This window comes from Emys orbicularis, chromosome 6, assembly GCF_028017835.1.
Source record: "Emys orbicularis isolate rEmyOrb1 chromosome 6, rEmyOrb1.hap1, whole genome shotgun sequence".
Lineage (NCBI taxonomy): Eukaryota > Metazoa > Chordata > Testudines > Emydidae > Emys > Emys orbicularis.
In genome coordinates this window covers 104,890,094-104,915,264 of record NC_088688.1, presented here as the reverse complement: position 1 = coordinate 104,915,264, position 25,171 = coordinate 104,890,094, and the positions used below count along the sequence as shown (strand labels likewise).

General features: G+C 40.6%; 1 protein-coding gene across 2 annotated transcripts in view; it reads left to right on the top strand.

The window, feature by feature from the left end:
• Window positions 1-25,171, top strand: part of ADAMTSL1 (ADAMTS like 1) — a 688,426-nt gene that overhangs the window by 444,745 nt on the left and 218,510 nt on the right. For both annotated transcript variants that reach the window (XM_065406494.1, XM_065406493.1), the window contains one exon: window positions 8,285-8,412. In XM_065406494.1, the coding sequence (XP_065262566.1) occupies window positions 8,285-8,412 (128 nt within the window). The remainder of the gene's footprint in view (window positions 1-8,284; window positions 8,413-25,171) is intronic.

Below are 25,171 nucleotides of genomic sequence, written 5' to 3'. Positions count from 1 at the left end.
CAAGAAGGATGTGGAAAAATTGGAAAGAGTCCAGCGAAGGGCAACAAAAATAATTAGGGGGCTGGATCACATGACTTATGAGGAAAGGCTGAGGGAACTGGGATTATTTAGTCTGCAGAAGAGAAGAATGAGGGGGGATTTGATAGCTGCTTTCAACTACCTGAAAGGGGGTTCCAAAGAGGATGGATCTAGACTGTTCTCAGTGGTAGCAGATGACAGAACAAGGAGTAACGGTCTCAAATTGCAGTGGGGGAGGTTTAGGTTGGATATTAGGGAAACCTTTTTCACTAGGAGAGTGGTGAAGCACTGGAATGGGTTACCTAGGGAGGTGGTGGAATTTCCTTCCTTAGAGGTTTTTAAGGTCAGGCTTGACAAAGCGCTGGCTGGGATGATTTAGTTGGGGATTGGTCCTTCTTTGAGCAGGGGGTTGGACTAGATGACCTCCTGAGGTCCCTTCCAACCCTGATATTCTGTGATTCCTTCCATGGTACTTGCCAGAAAACTAAGTGCTTTCCAGGGGGTTGTGTACTTTTCTAAGCAGCAACATCCTTTTGATTGGGCAATATACAGTAAATCATACCTCTTCTAACAGAGTGGTTGTCATGAAACAACCCCACGTGTGGGCTGCTAACAACAACAGTGGACAGCTAACTGTTTACTTTTTAAAGTAAAACTTCTGTGCAAGCAAAACTCCATTTGCATTCAGTAGCTTTGTATGTGCAAGGAGCCGAAAATCAAACTCTTACAGTTTGTGAAACTCTCTTGAAAGTTGGCAGGCTGGCAACTCTGAATACTGTAGTCTTCTATTTAGCCTTAGAAGAGAAACAGTAGGGGGAACAGAAATTCAAGCAACCCCACGCCGCGTCCCCATCCTTTCATCCTGACCTGAAGTAAGCACCTCTGAGGTAAGAGGCTAGTTCAGTCTTCACACCCATTCAGTCCTTGCAACTCCACTGAGTTTGCCATCAGTGGGTCACCTGTTGTGGTGGTGTTGGTTTCCATGAAATGGGCATGTGTCCATTAGAAGCTGGACTGAGACCACTAATGCATTTCACAGAAGAGCCTGGTGATTCTTGATAACCACTATGCTCCTGCTATGATGAGATATGCAGAATGGTAACATATATTTTGGTACAGCTGATGTACATAACTATTGTGGTACGGTATCAAACAGTGTACAACTCTTTTTTGTGCCTAAATATAGTAAACATGTGCTCTGGTCACTGGAAAAACTGTTAGAATATTTGATTCATGAGATTTCCAGAGAAAATAACCCAGAAAGTTCCAACAGCTAGTCAGAAATGCCTTAGCAGCTAACTTTTTGTTTGACAGTAATTATCAATATTAATTCAACTGGCTGTGAAGTTATCTTCTAGCTTTGCCTTCTGTCAAAAAACAGAGATTTCCAAGCAATTTCCTAGCTGAGCTTTAATGAAGCTGTCACCTTGGATGGAACACAAGAAAGATGCACAATATTTTGCAAGTGAAAATTTGTAAAACATATATTTACAGTGGGGAAAATTTTGATTTTTTTATTCCTTACAAAAGGATGAGGTCACTTATCCCGTCTCCTAACATTATGCACCTAGATAAGCCCTGAGTGCAGTTACTTCTTGACACACTAGAGACAGCATCGTTATACTGTAACAAATTCCTGACCTGTCAGACATACCTGAAGAATAAGAAACACCCACAATTGCAAAAGAGAGCGAATACATAGCCTGGCAGAAACCCGTGTAGAGCTATAACTGTGTGTGTCTGGAGGGAGGGAGGGCTTTATATGGAAAAAATATTTTTTTCTGTTACTGGCTTCATTTCTGCAGTAGCAAAAGACAAGTTTGGGCAATGGCCTCAGAGGAGCCTTGCGTACTGTCACTGACAGATCATCATGTCCCCAAAAGTGGGGCTGTGATAAGAACCAGATGATCTGAATTTCCTAACCAAAACCAGCAGCAGTTGTCATCTGGGAAATAGCTGTGACTCAGATTCCACATCAGCATCTTCATCCGTCAATGGGCTAATGGCATTTTCAACGGGCTGTGTTACTGGTTCATCTCTAGAACTCACTGGCTGCTTGGAGGATATGACTCCAGCTGCAATTTACTGGAGGAGGAGGAAAATCTGAACTAAACTTATGTGATCTATGTTTGTATGTGGTGGTCTCTGTGTGACACGGGCAAATGGTTGGTTTCAATAGGGAGACTCCCATTTCAAACAGAATTTTTAATTGAATTCCAGTATGTGAACATGTCATTTATTTTCTTAGGGATGGACTTCTTTTATAGAGCTTAGAATATTAATTGAGGTCTTGCTCCCCATCCCATTCTCCCGTCACACACACTGAAGAAACATGGTTCTCTCACCATGGACACAGCTCCTGTTTGGTCAGGGTGGCTGCTGTAACTCAAGGGATGTGACATTTGGGTTGTATCACATACTATTCCAAATGGTTTAAGTGACTACTACGTGCTGTGTATTAGGGGAGGGAAGACCTGTTGTTCTGCAACTAACATGAAAACCTGAAGACCGTGTAATAAACAGTCCTTCAAGGCAGATTGTTAAACAATGAAGATGGGGTTTTCTGAGAAGCCTAAGGGAGACCCTTGGGTAGCTCATGGCACCCAGCTCCTACTGAGTTTATTGTGATTTGGGTGCCTAACTCCCTTAGATTCCTTTGAAAAACCCAGTCTATTTATCTGCTAGGCAAAGGTTTTGTATAGCTCTGTAGTTTAAAACCTGATTCTCCTTTGTAAGGCTCTGGGACCATGTGCCCTGTGCATTCACCACTCCTTATGTATGCGCCTGATTCATCCAGCTTTCATAATCACTAGTGATGGGGATTTCTCTGACTCCTTAAAGAATTTTTCAATTTTCACTTTCCTTTCTTCTGGCGGGGGTCTGTTGCTATGTCCCATGGTAGTTACAGGATCAGTCCTAGGTGAAGTGTATGTTAAGGCAATGAAGTACACCTCTACCCCGATATAACACGACCCGATATAACACGAATTCGGATATAACGCGGTAAAGCAGTGCTCAGGGGGGCGGGGCTGCGCACTCCGGTAGATCAAAGCAAGTTCGATATAATGCGGTTTCACCTATAACGCGGTAAGATTTTTTGGCTCCCGAGGACAGCGTTATATCGGGGTAGAGGTGTACAAGGAAAGATCTGCTTTCAGTTAATTTTTAATGCTTGTTATTTGTAAGCTTTATTGGGAATTTCTTGCATGAGGTGATATTTCTGCAGTTGCCATCTCAGATGTTGGGGCAAATATAACAAATAATTGAAATGACTGTAGACAAATCAGTGGATGGCTAAAAGGGAGATCAAACTGAGTCCTGATTATGACTGCCAGCATGAGGAAAACCCTTGGAAACATACAATGAGCCATGCTCAGAGTCTGCATTCTGGGTAATTGGCATTTAGTGCTGTTTAGAGAAACATCAACCTGAAGGAAAGCAACCAGCAGCCTTATAAAGGCTTTTCTAAGAAGGAAATAAGTGTTAGTTGAAGGGAGCTTCAAATGGTGGCAGAATTTCTCAGCTGCTCTGGCGTGGGATAGTCCTGCTGCTTCTCATCTGCTAAAGAATTCTATGGTAATGGTTGAAATATTACAAAAGTGTATAGTAGCATAACTAGAATGTTCTGGCCTAATAATGTAGAGGTTGTTTTTTTTAATATGCATTCTTCAGTTTAGTCAAATCTGCTTTCTAGAGTCATTGGCTATGTGGGACTGAAATTATTTTCCTTGGGGTATAAATTTTTGTCTTAAATCTGTACTGTACAGTAAATCCTTAAGTTTTAATGCCATATACCAAAAAAGAAAATAGATTCAACTGGATTAAACTACTTATATGTTTATATTCCAGGCTCTTCAAATTTGCAATAAACAAACAATTTTAGATTTGAAATACCTTGGATTTGTTTCTCAAATGCACAGTTCAGAGGAGGGAAATTCACTTTACTTTCTTTAACATTAAACATGGAGTGAGTTGAAAATGAACTATGTTTATTCCACTTGTTAAAAGAAAACTTGGAGCCTGTTCCAACTTGAGATCACATGCTTTCTGGGAATATATAGGTCTTATAACAAATCTTGGAATGCAAATAACTGGCACATGACTCTCTTCTGGGTGGGTGTGCAATTTATTTCAGATAAATTTGGACCCTTCGCATGTCTAGTTGAGCTGCTTGTAACTTGTGATGAGGTAAGAGTCCTCAGTTATGTGGCTTCACCTTGCAACCCTGTTTAGCTGCTCTTCAGAGTGGACTTGATACCAATGCTGAATAATTAGCACATGTATCTGTATGCAATTTGATGATATTTGTTTCTTTGAAAAATAGAAACAAGCAGCACACATTTTTGTTTTATGAAGCTGGTAGCCAGGAAGTTGCCAGTTGAAATAACTTCAGTGAACTGGCACCCAGCTATTCTTATCTCACATGTAAAGGCTAAAAAGATTGCATCAAGGGGATGGAATGCATCTGGGAATCTATTGCATGTGTGATCTTTTGCAGCTGGGGGGTGGATTGGCTATAGTCAAGAGTTTAATCCCTTATCATACTCATTTTAATTGCTGCATTTATTCCTAGCAATTATAGGGTTGATTCAAAATTAAGTTGAGCTGCATTTTCATAAAGATGAGAAAGAGAGGATAGAATTTAGTGTGACTAATCAGTATAGTACACACAATGGTTGGATCTAGTGTTCTCTCTCACTAAATTAATTCAGTCTGTTTTTTACAGCTGGTGGATCCAAAGCAAAACAACATAGTACTGCATGGTCACGGTGGTTAAAACATGATTCAGTTACCCATCTAAATTAGAACCTGCTCTTAAGAAAGCTGCATCTGGAGAAGAAAGTGCTGCACCTGTTTAAGACACATTTCTAATATCCTTGCCATGTAGCAGAGTTGAAATGGAGACTGGCCACATCCTCAAAACCACCACACAATTTGGCATGACAAGCAACCTCAGCATGGGAGAGGTCCGGGAATGGAGTAGTAGGGTCACAATTGAGGAGCTTTAGTAGAGCTGCATGAGAAAAGCTTGCCCACTGTATGCTTCTGGCTCAAGCCAGTGATCCCTCAGTCATTAGATTCACTTGCATATCTCTTTAAGAAGATCCAAACAAAGTCATTTACTCATCACATCCTCTTTTGCACTCCACCTTAAAAATTGTGCTGGGGCCTGCTTGCAGCCTGTTATTTTAAAGTCTGATCCAAAGTCCACTAAACATAATGGGAGTTTTTGCATTGACTTCAGTGGGCTTTGGATCAGGCCCTTAATGCCCTCTTGAAAGGGGTGTACCAGGAGGATCTGGCATCATGAGTATCATGTCAAGTGGATAGAGGTTGCTTCAGAATTGAAAAGGCGACTATATCCTGCTCAGTTTACTTGGGGGCGGGACTCTACACACATGTATATTTCAAAATGTATACTCTAATTTTAAAAAAAACTTATGCAAGGGGGGATAGCTCAGTGGTTTGAGCATTGGCCTGCTAAACCCAGGGTTGTGAGTTCAATCCTTGAGGGGGCCATTTAGGGAACTGGGGTAAAAAACTGTCTGGGGATTGGTCCTGCTTTGAGCAGGGGGTTGGACTAGATGACCTCCTGAGGTCCCTTCCAACCCTGATATTCTAGGATTCTATGTCTCTAAGGATACATGAACAGTAGTGTCAGGAATGCAGCACCAGTGCCATTGCAAGGGTCCAGCGGACAATGGTGTTATATGTCTTTTCCATCAGCCCTGCACCTTAGCCTCGCCACTGACTCAGGGCTTCCTTTAAAAACAAACAGCTGTATTCAGTGCTGCTGCTGGAGAGTAACAACTTGCTTTTTCACCCATGCGGCCCATATATATGTGACTCATTTTCCAAGACTGGGCTTGGACTGTGTAAGATAAAAAAACAAGTACAGAGATGCAGAAGAAAAATTGGCTTGATCACTGCCCTGAAAATCTTATTTTTTCTTAACAGTTGCCAATTTATGGCCTGGCTCTGATCTCACACTGGTTTAACACCATTGACTTCCACAGGGTAACCGCTGATTCACACCAGTGTCAGTGAAAGTAGAATCAGGCCTTTGGAGTGAATATAACAATATGATTTGATTATCACTTCAACCTGTGCAGTCTAAGTATTTTTACATGAACTAAATTGTTAGTCAAGTGCAGTTTTCATATACCCCACCCATGTAACTGAGGGCAAAATTGGGCCTTCAAAACTTAAGCAATTTTTTAAATTATAAATATTTACTTGTTACTTTTTTCAGAAAGGGGCTCTTCAGAAGGCATCAGAGAATTAGAAAACATCTATTCTCTGTTAATTGATTTAGCCCTTTGGTGCCTTTAGAGACTGTAGAATAACTGTGTTCCTAGAGAAGCAACACCTGAATTGCCATATGGATATTTGTGGCAATAAAACTAAAAGGAATGCCTTGAAAAAAGGTGTAATGCTTTCATATGTGCTCTGCAGCACAGCATGCATAGGATTAATCAATTATTTCACAAAGTGGAAGCTACCTATAACTTTTCTTAACACATGTCGAAGTAATAAGGGGTCTTATTGTAAGACACTTGTAGCAACAACTTCTTAAAGGAAAACAAATGCAGAAACCACTATGTAACAAATAGAATAAAGTAGGAAGAATAGAGTCCCATTAAATAAAGTGAACTCATACTGTAATATACAGGGGAGTTTAATAGCGTACTGATCATTGTGAAAATCAGACATTTCTGTAATGTTAATCTATTTAATATCGTGAATTAACACAGGCATAGGAACGCACACGAACTGAGTACCAAATTCATCTCCGTGTAAATGGGTGCAACTCCAGTGAAGGCAATCTGCTTTGTCTCTTTTCTACAGTTTTCATTTCCCCCTTATTTAGTTGTTAAGGACATTCAGTGTACCACTAAGTCATGGTGAATTGTTTGTACTCAAGTAACTAATATGAGAGGGGTTACGCTAATACCAAAGTTAAGCCTCTGAGCATTCCTATGTGATCTAGATGTGTCCAGATGCTTGAGCCGAGCCAGCTGAGCTCAGTGTTGGGGCATTGTATAAAAGTGCTGTCTTCTCTTCAGCCAGCCTTGTTGCTGGGTGCTTACCCTGTATAATATATGACTGTGAGAACATATGCTACAGCACGCCCTGCCATCTCTGATAGGATTAGAAAATTCCCATTTTAGAACATTCCCTCAGTATGAATAGTTAGGATAAATAATAAACTCTTGGTTCCTGCATTACAAACAATGGTACCTTTACACTGAATAACACATTTCTCACACTGTAAGTCCCAGTTGGTTAACAGTTTTAAAGACTGAGGGCAGCAGGCATAATGCCCAACTCAGTAGATATTGAGGGTTTGAATTTGGATCTAGGTCTAGGGCTGTGATATGTTCTAAGTCTGTTCTGAATAGACATATACGTAACTGTTCACCGCCCCAGATCAGTCAATGCTTTCTCTTCTGCCTGTGAATAACACTGGAGTCTTTGCCAGGTTTCAGATTTCATTACAAAAGTTGTACATAGCTCTGTTTATGATGATAAAGTGATTTCTATGTTGATCTGTCTCTGCTTCCGAGAAGAATCCCTGCAGATTTACAGCTAACACAGGTTCCCAGACTACTATACGAGTGGTTAGTAATGATGCTTAAGATGGTCCTCTGCAAAAGTTCCCCCCTATTTTTGTTCATTCCTCTAGTCTGTTCTAAATACAATTAAAATGCAGCATTCTTTAGGGATGGCTCAAAGTGCAATGAGCCAGTTTTTCAATGAGTACTTTAGTTGGCCTCCATTTGTACACATATACTTTACAAGCCCAATCACCTGCACAGATTATGGAATTTCTCCTCGAAAAACCAATTGTCCAAAGGGGCTTTGTTTTCGTCTTTTCTAGTGCAGCAAAAATACTCTCATAAACAACCCCGTATTTTTTTCTTCTGCCCTAATGACAGCCCCCTTCTCCACAAGCACACAAAATGCCTGATCTCACTGCTATATAAAATGCTCTTTCATATTAATCCTCCCCTGTCTCGAGGCTGGGATGGAATGTGAACACTAAAAGGATGAAATTAGGTACCTTAAATATCCATCTACTGCGAACACCACATTAATGCCCAGCAGTTAGGAATTTCAGCAAAACATCTTTCTGCAGGGTCTGCTAAGACCTGCAGCATATCTGATATGCAGAAAGACTAAGTGAATTACAATAAGATTGATTTAAAACAAGTTTTTCTTCACTAATCTCCTGGGTTATGTTTTTTTTCCCCCCCTCTTCTAGAGTTCCAGAACAGCTCGGTCTGAAGAAGACCGAGATACACTGTGGGATGCCTGGGGTTCATGGAGTGAATGTTCACGCACTTGTGGAGGAGGGGCTTCCTATTCACTCAGACGCTGCCTGAGCAGCAAGTAAGTTGATAAATGCTTTTATCTTAGCGGTGGGAGAACTCAACACGCTGACATATGTTACAGCATAAAGAGCAGTGGATGTGTTGGATGGTGCTGAAATTTCAGCTTCAGTGGAAGAAGGTTGCTTTTTTTTTTAATTCAGGCAACCAGCCAGCAGGTTTGATAGTCCACTATACCATTTAAAATATGAAACCCATAGAGGAACAAAAGTTTTCTGCACAGTTTTACCTAAGCATACTGTACCTTGCCAGCTATTGAAAAGTGAAACTCCCATGCACCATCTGTGTTTGAGTGGTAATCCTTTTCACACCCACATACTGAACTGGAGCTAATTCTCCAGGTTTAGCACCCTAAAACCTTTAGCAGCATAGAGATTGTAAATGCATCACATAGACACAAAATAATATATTGGGCTGTATAAGTGAGAATGATAACAGCTCTACAGATGGTATTCTTCAAATTTACCAGAGTTCCCTAAAAACAGTTCATGCAATAAAGTCTCCTTCCATCACAGGCTGTGATAAAATTACCAAATAGTTATGAGAGGCAGCATGCACCAGTAGTCAGGACACTTGGCTGAGAGATGGAAGAACTGGGTTCTGTTTCTGCTACTGATATGCTGTGGGACCTTTGGGAAATCACTTAACCTATTTGTGCCTCAGTTTCCCATTCTGTAAAATGTAGATGAAAGCACTTTGTACTATTGATAAGCATTATTTCTGAAATATTTCTAGTAAGTATTATTTACATCTACTCAAGTCAGGATAGCCCTCATAAGCCAAGCCTATGTGATCAGTATAAATAGACATCTGCTAGAGAAGGGTATGAAGAAAAACTCCAGATGTAACTTTTGTGGCTTAAAACTTATCTCCGACACCTTTTATATTGTAGCACATGAACATAATATAATTTTCCATCCTGCATATGTTTACTTTCATGTACCGATGAAATTAAAACATGTAATAAAACAAATCAAGAAAAGCATTCTCTGAAAGTGTTGCATAGGTCTGATATTACAACACATAACACTGCTTAGCAAAGACATGAGATGGCATAAGACATTGCATCACAAGACAAAAATAAAACATTGTGTGTTTTAGCATCAGATCTAGACAGCACAGAGACTAGAGTTGACTCTCCTGGTACCTGTAATTACTAGGCTGATGCGTAGAGTGCTCTGTTTGATAAGTGAGTGTCCCATGAAGTCAAAGAGAAAACTGTATATTTCCATTCCCTCCCTGGGTAAAACTGCCAGCGGATTGTTCTGCTTCTATACTGAGAGCCAAGTTCTTGTCCCTGTGCAAAGCCTCAGCACACAGGCTCAGGAGACCCACTCAGGAGATATCAGGATGGGAACCTTCTCTACCCAACCATACTTCGGAGTCAAAGAGTGGCTCTCACGCATGCAAGACGTCAAGCGTGCTATTGAGTCCAGCTTAAGGTAGCATCTGTTACGCCACATGCCCCTTATGTGGGGATTGATGTCTGGCAAGAGGATCTGTGTAATGTCTGGGCTTCCTGGCCACACCTGTGTCCCCCGCCCCACCCAACTACCTTCAGTGTTGTGATAGAGGGAGGAGCAGTGATCAATGTTCCATAGTGCACAAGGATGTGTGGAATCCACCTATGCAGCCTCCTGTCCCTACATGCAACAGAACCACAGTGGATCTGCTGCTATTTAGGTCCTTGTGTTTAAATAAGGAGAAGGAAGAAGGCAGAGTCAGAGAGTTACTAGCCTCTGTCAGCAATAGGGTACTGGACCACATGGACCACTCTCTGATCTAATACAGAACTTCGTATGTTCTTAGAATTCTATAGGTCGGTTTTAAAAAAAATATATAGAAATTTTATTTCTAAAGAATTTTTTTCATTCTCTACTAAATAAGTTCTGTACATAGAGTCTTGGGACAGAGAGAAAAAACCTTACCCATCTCAGTTGTACTGGAAGGACACATGCATTATATCTTCCTAAACCTAAGGTTTCCTTTACACTACAATAAAAGAATTCTTACAATTTGTGGTGATCTGTGTTAAGATATTACAGATAAACCTGTCTATCTTCAATTTGTCATTTGGTTTTTATGCTATTTGTTTCATGCTGAAAATATGCAAATACACCCATTGTATATGACCCAACGTATAGTCTCATATTGTAAAGCTATACAAGGGCACCTCAGAGATGACCATCATCATCACCCTCCCACCTTGTGATTATTATTATTCTTTACATCAATAATATCCACTAGCCTTATGTGGCTACATTTCTAGCCCAGTGTTAGCTAGGCCTACATTTTTGCAGGTGCTCTGGCAATTGACATTACTGAGACAGCTAAGTCCATGATTGCATCCACAAATCAGGAGCGTAGACCTCAACAGTTATTCTGAACTGAGGCTTGGAAAAAGTGCTGGAGCACCAAGGTTAATAATGCGATAGTAGACTATGCTATGGACCTTAGAACCAAGGATATATTGCAGCAGTTCTTAAACAAGACGTAGCATAACATATCTCAAACTCACAAGTACTTGGTGTACCATCTTCATAATGTTAATCAGTGTTGTTATAATGGATTCTTGTTCTGATATTGCATTTTAAAGCAGCCAGTGCACCATGTGAGTGCACCATACACACAGCAGTTTCAGAATCACAGGTCTATATGAGGTTGGGTTATTTTAATTCCTTAATTGATAATCTGCAGCATCAAGAAGAGATGACATCTAGTGTTTGGTGGAACAAATCCACAGCTAGACACTGTCCTGGAAAAATGTTACACAGGATACAGGCATCATAAAAGTACGCCATTTATCCTCTCTCACTCCACAAAGAAAAGGTGTCTATCAATGGCTACTATACTGAGTGACTGAATCAAGCTGGAGTAGAACCAAGGATCATTCTAACTTACCAGAGACATTGGATCCACTCTGCCATATGTAATAATAGGAATGCTGAGCGCTGCCCTAAAAATCTAACCCACTACATCACTATCTTCAAGCCCTCTGAGCGATGTGCATCTGCCAATCTGACTCAATGGATACCTTGCACCGCTTGTAACTGCTAGTGAAAAAAGAGTGGGATGGGACTGCTCCCCAATGCCAGATGAATTCAGAGACCATTTCAGTTAGCAAAACAAGTGGAGCTGGTGCAGCTGGATTTGTGGTTTGGACATATTACCAAGGAGAAGTCACCATCAGGAAGGAAGGGAGGGATTTAAATAAGGAAAAAATGAATTCAAACAAGTGACTGGACCAGCATGAAGACACTAAACAATGCTAGGATTGTGACTCACTCGTGTGGATTCCCTCCCTTTCTCACCCCCATTGCTTTTATTGCTGAGGAGAACTTGGCAGGAAGATGTTAATGTTTACTTTCTTTCCCTCCACACATATATCACCCATCTAATGTCAAGAAAACCCTCCATCCTGTTAAGCAGTTTATACAGGATTTCCTAGAAGAAAGAATGATGATAATGGATTTTGACCCTTAAACTCGGATTCAGCAGGTCAGTATCCATGGGATTTCACATTCCACTAAGCATTCTGCTTTACATTCACACAGCCATGTTCCATCCTTCTGCCGGAAACAGCAGCAACAATAATGGCTAGGAATTCTAAGTAAATACTCTGGATTTTCAATTAAGCTGTTATCTCCTAAAATCATTCCTATAGTCCCGTGAGTTTCTGCTTTCCTGATGTCTCCTCCTTCCTTCCTTATTATAACTTCATGAAGAATCTGGAAGATTATAGGGAGGGAAAAATCACATTTACCTTCCAGCCAAGACCAGAAGCAGTAGAATAATTTTAATATTATGGCAACACTTGTTAACATGCAAACTTCAATTCCCGAGCTCCCTGTGTATTTATAGGATTAGGGTGGGGTGAATTTAGATTAGCAGAACTGATGTAACAGCTCTTTGCAATTGTAAAATATTTCCAATGAAAGTTGGACTCAAAATAGATTTGAAATATACGAAGAGTTCCCAGCCACTTATTTTTCTGTGCAAATCCACTTGCATCAACACACGTGCTGGGAATATTCTTTACTTGATTGCAACGTACACTTATTCTATCAGTCACAAAGCTGAAGGATATAATGTTATTTTCATTCCAGTTGGGTGTTGAAATAGCTTCAGTTCCTATAGTAGGCAATAAATAAAGGCTAGATCCTGGGGAATGGAGCCAAGCCCATGTATAAGGGCTTTTCTATCTGGTCTATCTATGTATTTCTAGGGCTCCCATAAACACAGTATTTAGCAGCTAATACAAATTTTGTCTGTGTGAAAGCAGTGCCGTGGTTGCTACTACAAGGCATAGGAAGGAGTAGCAGATGTGACCTGCTGCTCTCCCATACCTGAGAATTTTAGATCAGTGGATGCATGTAATGTGGAGACCCACTGGACATTCCCAGGGCTGCCATGTTGCAGCATAATCTTAATCCCCCTCTCAAGGAAACCTGTAGAGATACTGCATGAAGATCATCCCCACAGTGCCAGGGTGTGTGGAATCTCCCTACGTCAGGTCTCCATTGCTGATACTGCCTTGTGCCACCACACTGCAATTTAAGTACTTTGTGGCGTTTTGTTAGCATACAGGGTGCCTCACCTATCCTCTTTACTTTAAGTCTCAAGAACGAGATCTAGAGAATGTGTCATATCTTCTCCATAGCTCATGGATTTTAATATTGTGATGTCTTATTTTTTTATGATAAAACTACTAATCAAATGGCAAGTCACAGTATAGAGAAGGCAGGTTGGGAGCTTCTGTTCTCCCTGTCTCCCAACACAAGAATAAGGGGACATTCAATGAAACTGAAAAGATAGCAAATTCAAAACTAAAAAAAAGGAACTACTTTTTCACTCCATATAAAACTGTGGAACTCACTGCTACAGGGCATCGTTGAGGCAAATAACTTAGTAAGATTCAAAGAGGTATTAGACATTTATACAGAGAACATGAATATCCAAAGTTATAAAAATTAATGCTAACAAAGAATATTTGAATGGATTAAAAACCACATGCTTCAGGATTTAAATCCATCTAACTACTATGGATTAGGACAACATCTTCATGGAGCAGATTAAATCACATGTGGGAGTTCCTAATCTTCATCTGAGGCATCTGGTGCTGGCCACTATCAAAGACAGTATACTGGACTGGAGGAACCTCGGGTCTGTACCAGTCTGACAATGCCTGTGTTCCTAATTTAGTTATTTTATTATTGGTATTACAATTGTTCCTGTAGTCCCCAAATGAGATCAGGACCCCTTGTGCTATGCACTGTCCATACATGCACTGTATGACAGTTCCCGCCCTGAAGAATTTATCGTCTAAAAGACAAGCCTGAACGTGTGGGAGAGGAAACAGACACAGAGAGGCAAAGTGACTTGCCCAAAAGTCACAGAGCCAAGATTAGAACACAGCTCCCCTGACTCGCAGCCCAATGGACTGTCCACTGGACCACATGCAAATAAGGATCACATAACTGGGTCCCACATCTTAAATGTACTGTACATGCAAAATACATGTGTGTGGGGGGGTGACAGCGAGATCAAAATCCACAGCTTCTCTCATGATTTCTCCTTTGCATTTTGTAAGAACTGTTAGAAGCAGTACAGAATAGCCCTTTTGTTTTTGTGGATATTATTTTCCCTCTCTTTTCTTCTCATGCAATATGCAGTAATATAATAATATATATTTGGCCAAACTCTTGTCTCATTTACACATGTGCAAGCCCCACTGACTTCACTAAGGGTTGTAACCATATAACTGAGACCAGAATTTAGCCATTATATTTAAAACCACATTTTCAAAAGGAATTGGCTGCATTACTAATTAATTATCTCTTACTTAACGACCAAAAACCTTACACCAGAGCTCAACTCCAATATTCTGCTCCTCCTATAGTACGTGTATTTATATCCCACTGGTATCAAAAGTAGCTTTGCACAGAATATTAGTTTGGAGATAAACCATGCAGCTCAGAGAGGAGAATTAAGTCCTACATACCCATTATGTTATTTTATTGACTTATGCAAACACTGACGTTAATTGAAGTTTGCTGAACGTAAGAGCATCAGAATGTCAGAGTTAGGATCTTCCATGGGGATCTGAAAACAGAATTTCAAGCTAACACTTCATTCTTGCACAATTGCCACAAAGGCTTAACAACAAAACAGTACTGAACCTAACAAAGGGCAGGAGCACTGTGATACTAATCAGAACATTGGCAACTGCAGGTTGGAAAGAAATTGATTTCAGTTAGTCAGCTGCATTTCGTTTAGAAATGAAGCAAGTATTCTTTGCATAGCTTCAGAGCTGAAAAGATGGGCTCCCTCTCTGTTTTCCCTTACCATTCTGGGAGCCATCACATACCATGAACATTCCTCACAGGAGAAGAAATCTTTAGGTTTGCTTTGTGGGTTGGTTTGTTCCACAACATTGAGCTAACTTTGTATAAAAAATTCTAGCTTCCTCCTTTTAATTTTATTTGTTGTACAATTCTATATAGCATATACATTTCTGTAATGTGATCAAATGTATCAAGCAATGAACTGTCCCACACATATACCCTCAGGTATTTCTTCATATAGTCTTGCCAGGTTTTCAGCTGTCAAGTATTTAGGTTTATTTCAAAATCCCCAATGTTCGGGTGTGTTTCTTTCCTCCCTCCCTTACACCCCACCGGCTTATTTTTTTTATAAATTGTAAAATGCTTGCCCGGCACAAAAATTAATCATTTAACACTTTTAAAATTTGGAACTGCATACAAACCAGAAAAAAAGGAAAAACAGTTCTACATTTATGACAGTGCTAATTCCGGGTCAAATTTTACTGTTTACAATTTATTGTTACCGGCTAGCAGAAGTTGTGCACGTAATAACCCCCTGCATTCCACATTAAAAATATGGAGATCAATCTCTGATTGGACACAAGCTCTCATCTGGTTTCATAAGGCAGGAAGAATTGATTCTGTGTGAATGGGGCAGTGAAAACCTACTGTAGTAAAGACCAACAATGGAGCTGATTTATGAGTTTATTCCATAGACACATGCTTCAGAGGAGGGTGCACACTTGCTGTACTGCCCCCAGGAAAGTCTCCTTCTCCCTCCCCCAACTAGTTAGAGAGTTGGCTTATTCCCTGAAGCATGAGGATTTATTGCCTTTCCACAACTCCTTATCATTTTAATGTTTACTGTTATAACTCTGGATATTTTTATTATTCATTAGAAATGTTTAATTTTGTTTTGACTTCTGGTAAACTCTTGGCGTGAATCATACCTTGTGGCAGTGAATTCCGTAGGCCTAATTATGCATTGCATGGAAAAAGGTTTCCTAGGCTCAGTTTTGAACGTGACACCTTCTTTAACATGGCTGTCATTCTCCGTTAAGCTCTGCTTTTTTTTTTTTTTTTGGATCAGGGACCTTCTTAATGGAACTCCTACCCTGAGGATGACATCTGGAGTCCCTGAGGTATGTCTACACTGCAGTTAAACAGTGGCTGGCTCAAATCAGCTGACTTGGGCTAGCAGGGCTGCGGGGCTGTAAAATGGCAGTGTAAATGTTTGGGCTCGGGCTGGAGCCTGAGCTCTGGGAGCCCATGAGAGGGGTGGATCCCAGAGCCCAGGCTCCAGCCTGAGCCCAAACATCTACACCACAGTTTTACAGCCCCGCAGCCCAAGCCCCATGAGCCCAAGTCAGCTGACAAGGGCCAGCCGTGGATGTTTAATTGCAATGTAGACATCAGTGGCTGTCTCTAGTGTTTTGTGACTGGCTTTTCTATGTTGCTTGGCACCCGCTGTGACTGTTTTTAATCACTTACATCATCATCACTTCCTTTGAATTTTGTTTTCTTTCCTAAGTTTATGTTGGCTGGTAACATCTGGACTGGTCCCAGTTTTGTTCTAAGTCATATTTCACAGCATCCCAGTTACTGTATTTAGAGATGGGTCCTTTTTGAAAGTAACAAGCGCACACCCTAATTAAAATAAATAACTGTTCTAGTTATTATTCCCTCTGCTTCCTTTGTTACATAAACTCACTTTTTAAATGTTCTGAGCAGAGCAGGAATGATTTTTTTAAAATAACTTTTTAAATTTATTCTTTATAATGTTCCCTCTGCTATCACTGGATTAGAAATTCCATATACTACATAGCAGAAATGTTTCTGGGGTAAAAGTGGCATTGTTATTAATAACATATGTATCCAAAAGTTTAGATACAGTATTCTAATGAAACACATATGATCATTAAATAGGGTCATTATAACACTTGTGGAATCACTAAGCGGCTTGTACAGGCAAAATTATTTGATTTGGGAGAATGATTCTCACTGACACCATCATCCTAGAATAGAAACTGTGTGTGTGTACACATAATATTGTCCTGTGGTTACAGATCTAAAACCTGGAAGAAACTCTGAATATCATTATTTGGTAGAATTCACTTGGGTAATTTGAACATCCTAGTATCATTTTTGTTTTGTTTTGTTTGTTTTAGTCGCTGTGGGCTAAACAAGGTTTCCCAGGGATTGGGAGAACTTTCGTTGTTTTAATTTGGTGGGGGAACATCCCCATTTTTCCATAGATGTTACAGGTTCCAACTAAGATAATGTCAAAAACTCCAAGCTTAAATCCTAGTTTTGAGGTAAAAGTCTGTCTACTGAGATGTAGCCCACACTATGAAAATTCTTGGGAGTCCCTCATTTAGATGGTAAATATGCCCGGGTTCACCTGAAGAGTTTATGCATGTTCATAAGCCTTTCAACAAACCTGTTCCGATTTTTGAATGAAAAAGTATGAAACCAGCCAAGTTTTTTGTGTAGTTTGGAGTTTCATTGTAAATATTTTGCACAACTGTATTAGCTACAGGCAAGAAGTTATACTATCATTCTCTAAAGCTCCTACAGAGAGAAATAGATTAGATGTGTAAGAAAGTGAGCATTATAGTACAGTCATGTAGTTCAGATCCAGATTCAAATTTCCTCAAAGTTTACTGTGTTTCAGAGTCTAGAATTTAGTTTGGCCCATTGGGACCAGCCACACAATTTGGATCTAGATCTGAGATTTTACTGAGGTCAGGCATGGTCAGATCTGGGATTTTATTATTTTGCATCCCAAAGACGTTCTAGATGCTTTTGGCTCAGACCCATCTCTGTGCTACAGTAGGCCAGGTTATATTCGTTTAGGTTTCCAAGAGTAACTCGTAGTACTGTACTTGCTTTCCACTGGAGTAATGGAGAAAGCTGTGATTGTTTTTTTACTGAAAAACATTTATTTTAATTCTAACCCTTTCATTCTCTGCCTCTCTTGGCTAGGGAACAACTGCAAAAATATTTGCAAATGTAATGGGCTTTGTGTATATATACAGTATGCACTGTATGTGTATTTTACTGATAATTCTAAAGCCAAAGGCATTGTTTTAAACTATTCTCAGGGAAAGCAAAGATACTGTAGTGACAAACAAACCAGAGAGAGACTAAATATATGAAAATAAACATAAGTCTAAAAGTAATCTGGCCAAGTGTGGGCACTTTTTTTTCTTCTTTAGCATCTGTATTAGTCTCTCAAGTTCTATTGTTGCCAATTTAGTTAGACTAGAGATGTCTCACTGAGGAATATTACTATAGTCCAACATTCACTGTTCAGATAGCTTGTAAGACATCAAAAGAGTTGTTGAAAGTAGAAACTGATACATATGGGGGTGGGAGGAAGCAAAACACTATGGTCTACAGCATTACGAGACCAAACCCCACATTTGGACACGAGTGTGGTGTGTATATCAGAATTTGAACTAGGATCCAAATTTTGTAACTAACCTTTATTTCAGTAATGGGCCAAATGAAACTTTGGGATCTCAACCTTCCTTGCCCACAAATATCAGGGTGTTTGAAATATGGATCCAAATTGTGTCCCCAACCCATCCCTGCTTCTGACACTTCAAAGGGATAGCAACATTCACTGTTCCGACTGCCATGTCATTCTTTGTCTAAAGTAGGTTCTTCTGCAACTCTTGCTGAAACCAGTGGGAGTCCTGGGTGCAAATCTTCTCATGATTAGACTTTTAGGGCGGGGTGTTCAAATGTACAGCATTGGCCTAACTTTGCTCCTGTTGAAGTCCATAGTAAAACCCCCATTGAATTCATTGGGAATGGAGTTAAACCTATGCTCTCTGTTTTGAAAATCCCATCCTTAGTTATATAGAGACAGGCAAGACCAGACATGGCTTTGGTTTTGTGAAGTCCCGTCACTCATGTTAAGGTTATAGAAAACCAAAACGAATGTGATTAGGGTCTCAGACCCATTTTTCTCAATTTTCAATGGAAGCAAAAACAAGGTTGTGATTTCGGTTTTGCCATTCATTCATTGGTCAAGAATTTGGTTGGCCAAATTGTGATTCTGGCTGGTATTGACCAGGGACTTTGTTTGTCTGAATCCTCAAAGCTCAAAGGGAGGTTAGATAAATGGTTAGGGTTTTAACACATGTCTAGCATCTTCAGGTAATACCGTTTATTTAACCATTATCTTCATCACTTTCTTTTGGTTGAATAGAGTAAAGTAATAGCAATGTTGGCTCCCTTTCCGCTGCTCAGCAGCATTCAGTATGTGCTCCCATTTTCATGTGCTGTTCCACTGGTGACTAAGGGAAGATGCAGCGATGTGTAAGGTCATGCCTATAATGTTGCCCTGAATTTGAAGGGTATATATACCCCAGAATGTAATCAAGCTAATTGTAACCATATTATGTGCACTCAGCCACTGTAAATTAATAAAATAAAACACTACATACTTAAGGGTTAATTTAAAAACAGGCTTTCAGAGGCAAGGCCATAACTACTGGCACTTTTGCTAATCAGAATGGGAGAAGGGGAAAAAAGTAAATAACTAAAAATGAAAAAAAATGTAAATAAACAGCCTTAAGTCTAAATGTCTCTGATATTAAAAGTTTATTAAAAGTTAAAAAACTCTGATAATTTCATAGGGGTCATTATAACCTGTAAAGTTATAAAAAGATTAAATCAAAAAGTGTACTTTCAAACAGTCCTCTGGAGCTATCCTGGGAAAGCTATCCTGACATCTTTACTCCCCAGCAGGGAGGCGTTTGGTCAGCGCTGACCCGTCGTTAATTACTCAATATCTCAGAATATAGGTAAATATCTGGGATGCTCTAAACCTATTGCTTATGTCGGTGTGTGCTTATATGTAATAAACTGCAGTTTTAAATAAAGCACGCTTACCTGCATAAATCCTATCAAGTGGAATTTCTGTGTTCCTATTAATTTATTCCTGACACCATCTGGAGTAAAATGATTAAGTTGCCCCTGCTGTGGGTTCTGAAAACCCTGGGTAACAATAAGATATTAAACTATTAAAGTTCACTAATTCTCATACCTGATGGTTGATCAAGCTCTCTCTACTGGGCAGAGTTGTCAAAAAAAAATAATCAAATTTTGATAAAAGTTGCCTTCAAAATTCAAAAGGTGAAAACTTTTGCAATTTTTATTTTTTTATTTTTCAATCAGTTCTACTACTAGTTATATCCAAGTCAATGGTCCTCTGACTGGTGGTCCTGTGAAGAGATGGTTGGTCAACATGGTGCTGGTTCTCCTCCATGGTGCCACTGAAGAGGATTTAAAAACCACTAAAAATGAACTACTAGTATTACTTTTCCATAGAAACAATTGCTGTAGTGCTGTAGAATGTTATGTGTTCGTGAGTGGTAGGGCATGATATAATCCACAAGATTATTGTTAAAGTGTGGGCCATCCTGAAAAACTTTGAGAACTTCTAATCTAAGGCCTGGTCTACACTTACCCCCCAAGTTGAAGTAAGGTGTGCAAATTCAGCTACGTGAATAACGTAGCTGAATTCGACATACCTTACTTCGAATTTACCGCGGTCCACACGCGGCAGGCAGGCTCCCCCGTCGACTTCGCGGTACTCCTCTCGCCGAGCTGGAGTACCGCAGTCGACGGGGATCACTTCCTGGTTCGATTTATCGCGTCCACACCAGACGCGATAAATCGAACTCGGAACTTCGATCCGCAGCCGTCGAACTACCGCGTAAGTGTAGACTAGCCCTTAGTCAGTCAGCACTATGAAAGGACATACACCAGGAAAGAAATATTTTCCTTGCATTAATGTCAAATTTTAAAAAGACCCTCAGTGGCTGAAAAGCAGATTGTTTACATGCGCGATTGAGATTTTCAAACACTCGCAAGGTCTCAGGGTGTTCGCATCCTCATTTTGGCTCAGGCCTATGTTTAGTTAAAGTAATTTAATTCTTTTTACTCTGTATAACAATGTCTCTCTTGTTACAACACAGGCCCTTATTTTGCATTCAGTCATATTGGGGTCAATCCAGAGTAATTCAGTTAAGTTCAGTAGATTTACATCAGTGTAACACCAAGCAGAATTTGTCGTGGAGTCTCCCTTTTAAACCCAAATTTACTGCCATCACACACAGGGCCAGTGTTTGTTTCATTTTAATTGTGATAAATTATTTACACCAGAAATGCTGATTCCCTCAAATTGAGACTGTCTGAAATGTTATTTATGCCCAGGTATTAATCTCTAATTATTTTAAGTCTCCTGCATTACTACTTCTAGTCTTGCTCTCACTTTAGGTCATTATCCTACTCCGCTTCCCACATGTGGGCCTTTGGCAACCTGAGACGTATGACTTGTGTTTTGATTTTCCTAGCCAGTTCACTGACTGCAGTGAGTGAAGTTGGCATTTTGCCTTCTGGTTGTTTATTTTGTTACTGCTACAGAAAGTTATTCATAAGATGTATTTCTAAATTTGCCAGGGCATTTTGGCTTGTCTATCCCTGCCCACTTTTCTTGTCTTAAAGTTAACTATTCCCATTACATTTCTGATGTTTTACGGGACAAGGTGTGGGAGTCTAGCAGAAGCTGTTAGTCTTCTAAACTTAAAGAGCTAAATTTTCTAAAATCTGCAAGGCTAAATTGCATGTGCAAAACACGGGGCAGCTCAGTGGCAACATAACAATGGGAAATTGTAAATTCTTTGGACAATTTCTCATTTTGAGCATGTTAACGGCCTGTTTTGCACACACAATATAGGCACACCCCACCAGGTTATAAAAAAAACTATTTTTTGGCCTTGATTTTCAGGGCTTGGGCCTGCCCTCTTGCTACATTTGATGACTAGGAAAAGGAACATAAGAGAAATGAGCCACCCGTTTTGTTTCCTTACTCCTTGCTGAGGAGAAGCGGGACACAGCAAAGGAAATGAGCTTCTACTGTGTTTCCATACCTCTTCCTAAGAGGAAAGACATGGCTTGACTTGAGTGCCCTTTCCCAGGGGTATCATTCTTACCGATAGTCCCTTTTTTGCTGGCACTATCTTGAGGCTTGGGGTCCTGGTTAGCTATTGCCTTGTTCTGAAGACTTGGAACAGGACAGAAGTTTCCTTTACAGTCCTGCCTTGCATAGCAAGGGTCACTGCCATTCTCAAGTGTGTTCTATAGGCTGCAGAAGCTGCCTGTCTTTCTTGTCTTCACTGGCTTCTGCTACCTTCTTGCCACGTGCCTCACTGCTACAATCATGTGGGACCCATAGCAGGAGAGAATGCTCTGGTAGCTGTCCTGGGTGGCAGGACAGGTGAGAAAGGAACAGAGACACAGGAAGCAGCAAAGAGTAGGGGATGAACACTTTAATGGGGAAAGAGAGGAAGCGTACATGGAAGAAGATCGGGAAATCTGTGGGAGAGGGAGAAAGGAAAGTGAAGGTATGGGAAGGGTGAGCGAGGGGGGAACTTCAGGAAAGGGGAGAGGGCATGATACCAGGGAAGTCAGGGCCTCATTGTGGGGAAAGAGAGGGCTGAAGTGTTGCCCATATGTGGTGCAAGGGGGAGGCCTAACATCTACCCCTCCAGGGGTAGGGAAGGAGGTAGCCTGTGCTCAAACTTCCCTGAAATACCAGAGGACGTAGGAGCTTGCCAGACATCTCCATAGGCAACGCGGGCAAGCGTTAGGGAAGGCGTGGGGAGGTGTATGCAAATAAAGGAGAATGAGAACAATCTAAAAACTACATCCATTTTCAGACCCCAATGCTGGATATTCATATAAAAATAAAATTAATATTCCCATCACTGACTGGAGCCTAGTGGCCCAGACCCCCAGCAATTTGTTTCTGGAAAAAAACAGTTCAAATGCTGGCAACTCTGGGGGAAGGGACACTTCTGTAGGCTCTGGTGTCATACCCTCTCTGCGAATCTTAGTGTCACCTTTGCTAGATACAAGGAAAAGGGGCCAGCTACGGCACTGGAAGAAGGGCTGTTGTACTGCATGAGCCATTGAAAGGTTTCTAAATCCAGCTGAGTGCAAGGAGCACCATCTCCATCTCCATTGTGAACGTTAGGGGACTTTGAACCAAGCCCCCATGCAGACAGCAATCTGTAGAGATAAAGAAAAAGTGAGGTTTCTTTTTTGTGGGAAAGTGTTCTAAGAAAATATGGTAAGAAAGCTTTGGAATTGTTTACTTTAAATAGGGGTGAATATTTTAATACACTTAAAGTTGTTTGTGTTCTTTTAAAAGTCCTGCTTGTTCAAGTCCAAGCAGCCTGGGTTTTTCTTCCATATTTGCATATTAATACAACCTGCAAGTTGATTTGCATATCAAGCCACCCCCCCCAACAAGCCCCTCCTATGTAAAATCCACTACAGCTTGTGCCTGAAGGTAGCTCCAGTTGTACAGATGCACAGTTTGTGGATCAACGTTGCTCTCAGACGTGCCTTCTCAGTCAGAGAACAAAAGGGTATCATTAGAAATACTAGAATGTTCACCAAGCTTCAGAAGAAACAACTGTTGGGCTGCAGCTACCCATAATAAATCCTATTTTGATGGAAGCAAGGGTCTGATCCTGCACCACGGGTTAATAATGCTTTTACCATTCATGGGAGCAGGATTAGACCACAGCTCTGCATTTAGCTCTTCCTCGTGTTAAGGTGTTTTTGCAGCACATTTGGTTCTTTTAGACACTTTTCTGAAAAAATACAGTGATTTGGAGGTCTCAAAGACTTCAGAGGAATGTACAACCTCTTTCAACATCCATCAACAGAGGGCAGCCTTCTGCTGCATGTATTGGCTCAGATAGTCAGGTAAGGCCAAGGAGCGCACAGTGCAGTTCAAGAGGGGACGTGTAACAGTAGCCTTTGCACTTTCCTGATATGGGGCTAGACTCCCAGTGTAATATTTATGCTGGTACCAAGTATCAGAGGGGTAGCCATGTTAGTCTGTATCCAAAAAACAACGAGGAGTCCGGTGGCACCTCAAAGACTAACCAATTTATTTGGGTATAAGCGTTCATGGGTAAAAAACCCACTTCTTCAGATGCCGGAAGTCATTGGGACATAAGGATTTCCCAGCCACACCTCTTTGTCAGCAGGGGCTAAGGGAATGCTACCTAGGTTCTGTGCCACCACAGGTTTCCCCCTGGTCTAGGGTGATGCTCCCAATTCCACTATGCCAGCTTTCAAGCTGTTTTGGGTTGGGGTGTACTGCAAAGCAGCCACAGTCCAGCACAGCATCTAGACAGGGTGAAAAACAGATGAGGAAATGACATAAATGTTAATGTTGTGCAAAAAGTTTCTATCAAACTAAATTAAATACTCATGGTGCCCTATTTTAAATGCTGAGATAGTCCAAGACATAACTTTGAGTTTAAAGTACAGCGGTTACTAGCATCGTCATTTTCAGGTTTGAGGTTCCCTAAGCCCACACCATTTTGAATAAAATGTTAATGACTGCAGAGGTCTCTCTCATTTTTAAGATTATCTGGTACCTTGTCCTGTACAGCCCAGTAATCTTAGCAGCCTTGCCAAGGTGCCATGAAAAAGCACCAGCCCAGACAAAATCTACTGGCCTGCTTTTGATCACGATGAGTGGTGATAATGAAGAAAGGTGCTGTAGTCATACACAAGAAAAATTACGTACTCCAGGCAAGTGAATAAGTAGGATTTTGCAAGACCAACTCCTAGTTTTCATGAGTCATAGTGGCTGTAGTTCCATGCAGATCTGCACACTTGTTCAGAACAAGCACAGCTGCCAGCCAAAGGAGTGAAAGTGGGAGGAAAAAGTGGCTGGGGGTGCGACAGTTGGCTAATCAAAGTACAGTACTTTGTTTTTCCACCAAATACAGGGAATGAATACGAGTGATGTTCTTGATTTTTAGATCAGACAATATGAAGAAACAGAGATCCAGCCTTGGGAAGGCTTCTGTCAAAGAAGTTTACATTTCCATGGCTGTTTATCAGTTCTGAGGTTTATAAATTACAGTAATTGAAGCTCCAATAACAGCAGGTCTGCGTGAGGTAGAGATTTTTGATGGTTTGCATGGCATTAATGAATGAGGTAATTGTCAGGTCTGCCAAATGAATTGCTCTGATATGGTTAATGAAAGTTTTTGCTGCAAAGCCTGCACTGAGTTTGCCTATACACTGCCTTATATGCTCGTCACTTATGCTTTCAGAAAGGGGTGTGGCTGGAGTAGGAAAAAAAGTGACTTTGCAAGGAGCAAAAGTTCTAAAATCTGCCTGTAAACTAAGTAAGGGAGTCTTCTGACTCATTCTTCCCTCACTTTCATTGATAGTGCAGTTTAACTAGTATAAAGCCCCGCACTAGAAAAAAAATTACCAGTATCGCTATGTCAGTTAGAGTTGTGTTTTTTACTAATATATCAGAATGAGCGCTAGTATGGACACAGTTCTGCCAATAGAAAGATATACCTATATTGCTTATTTTGC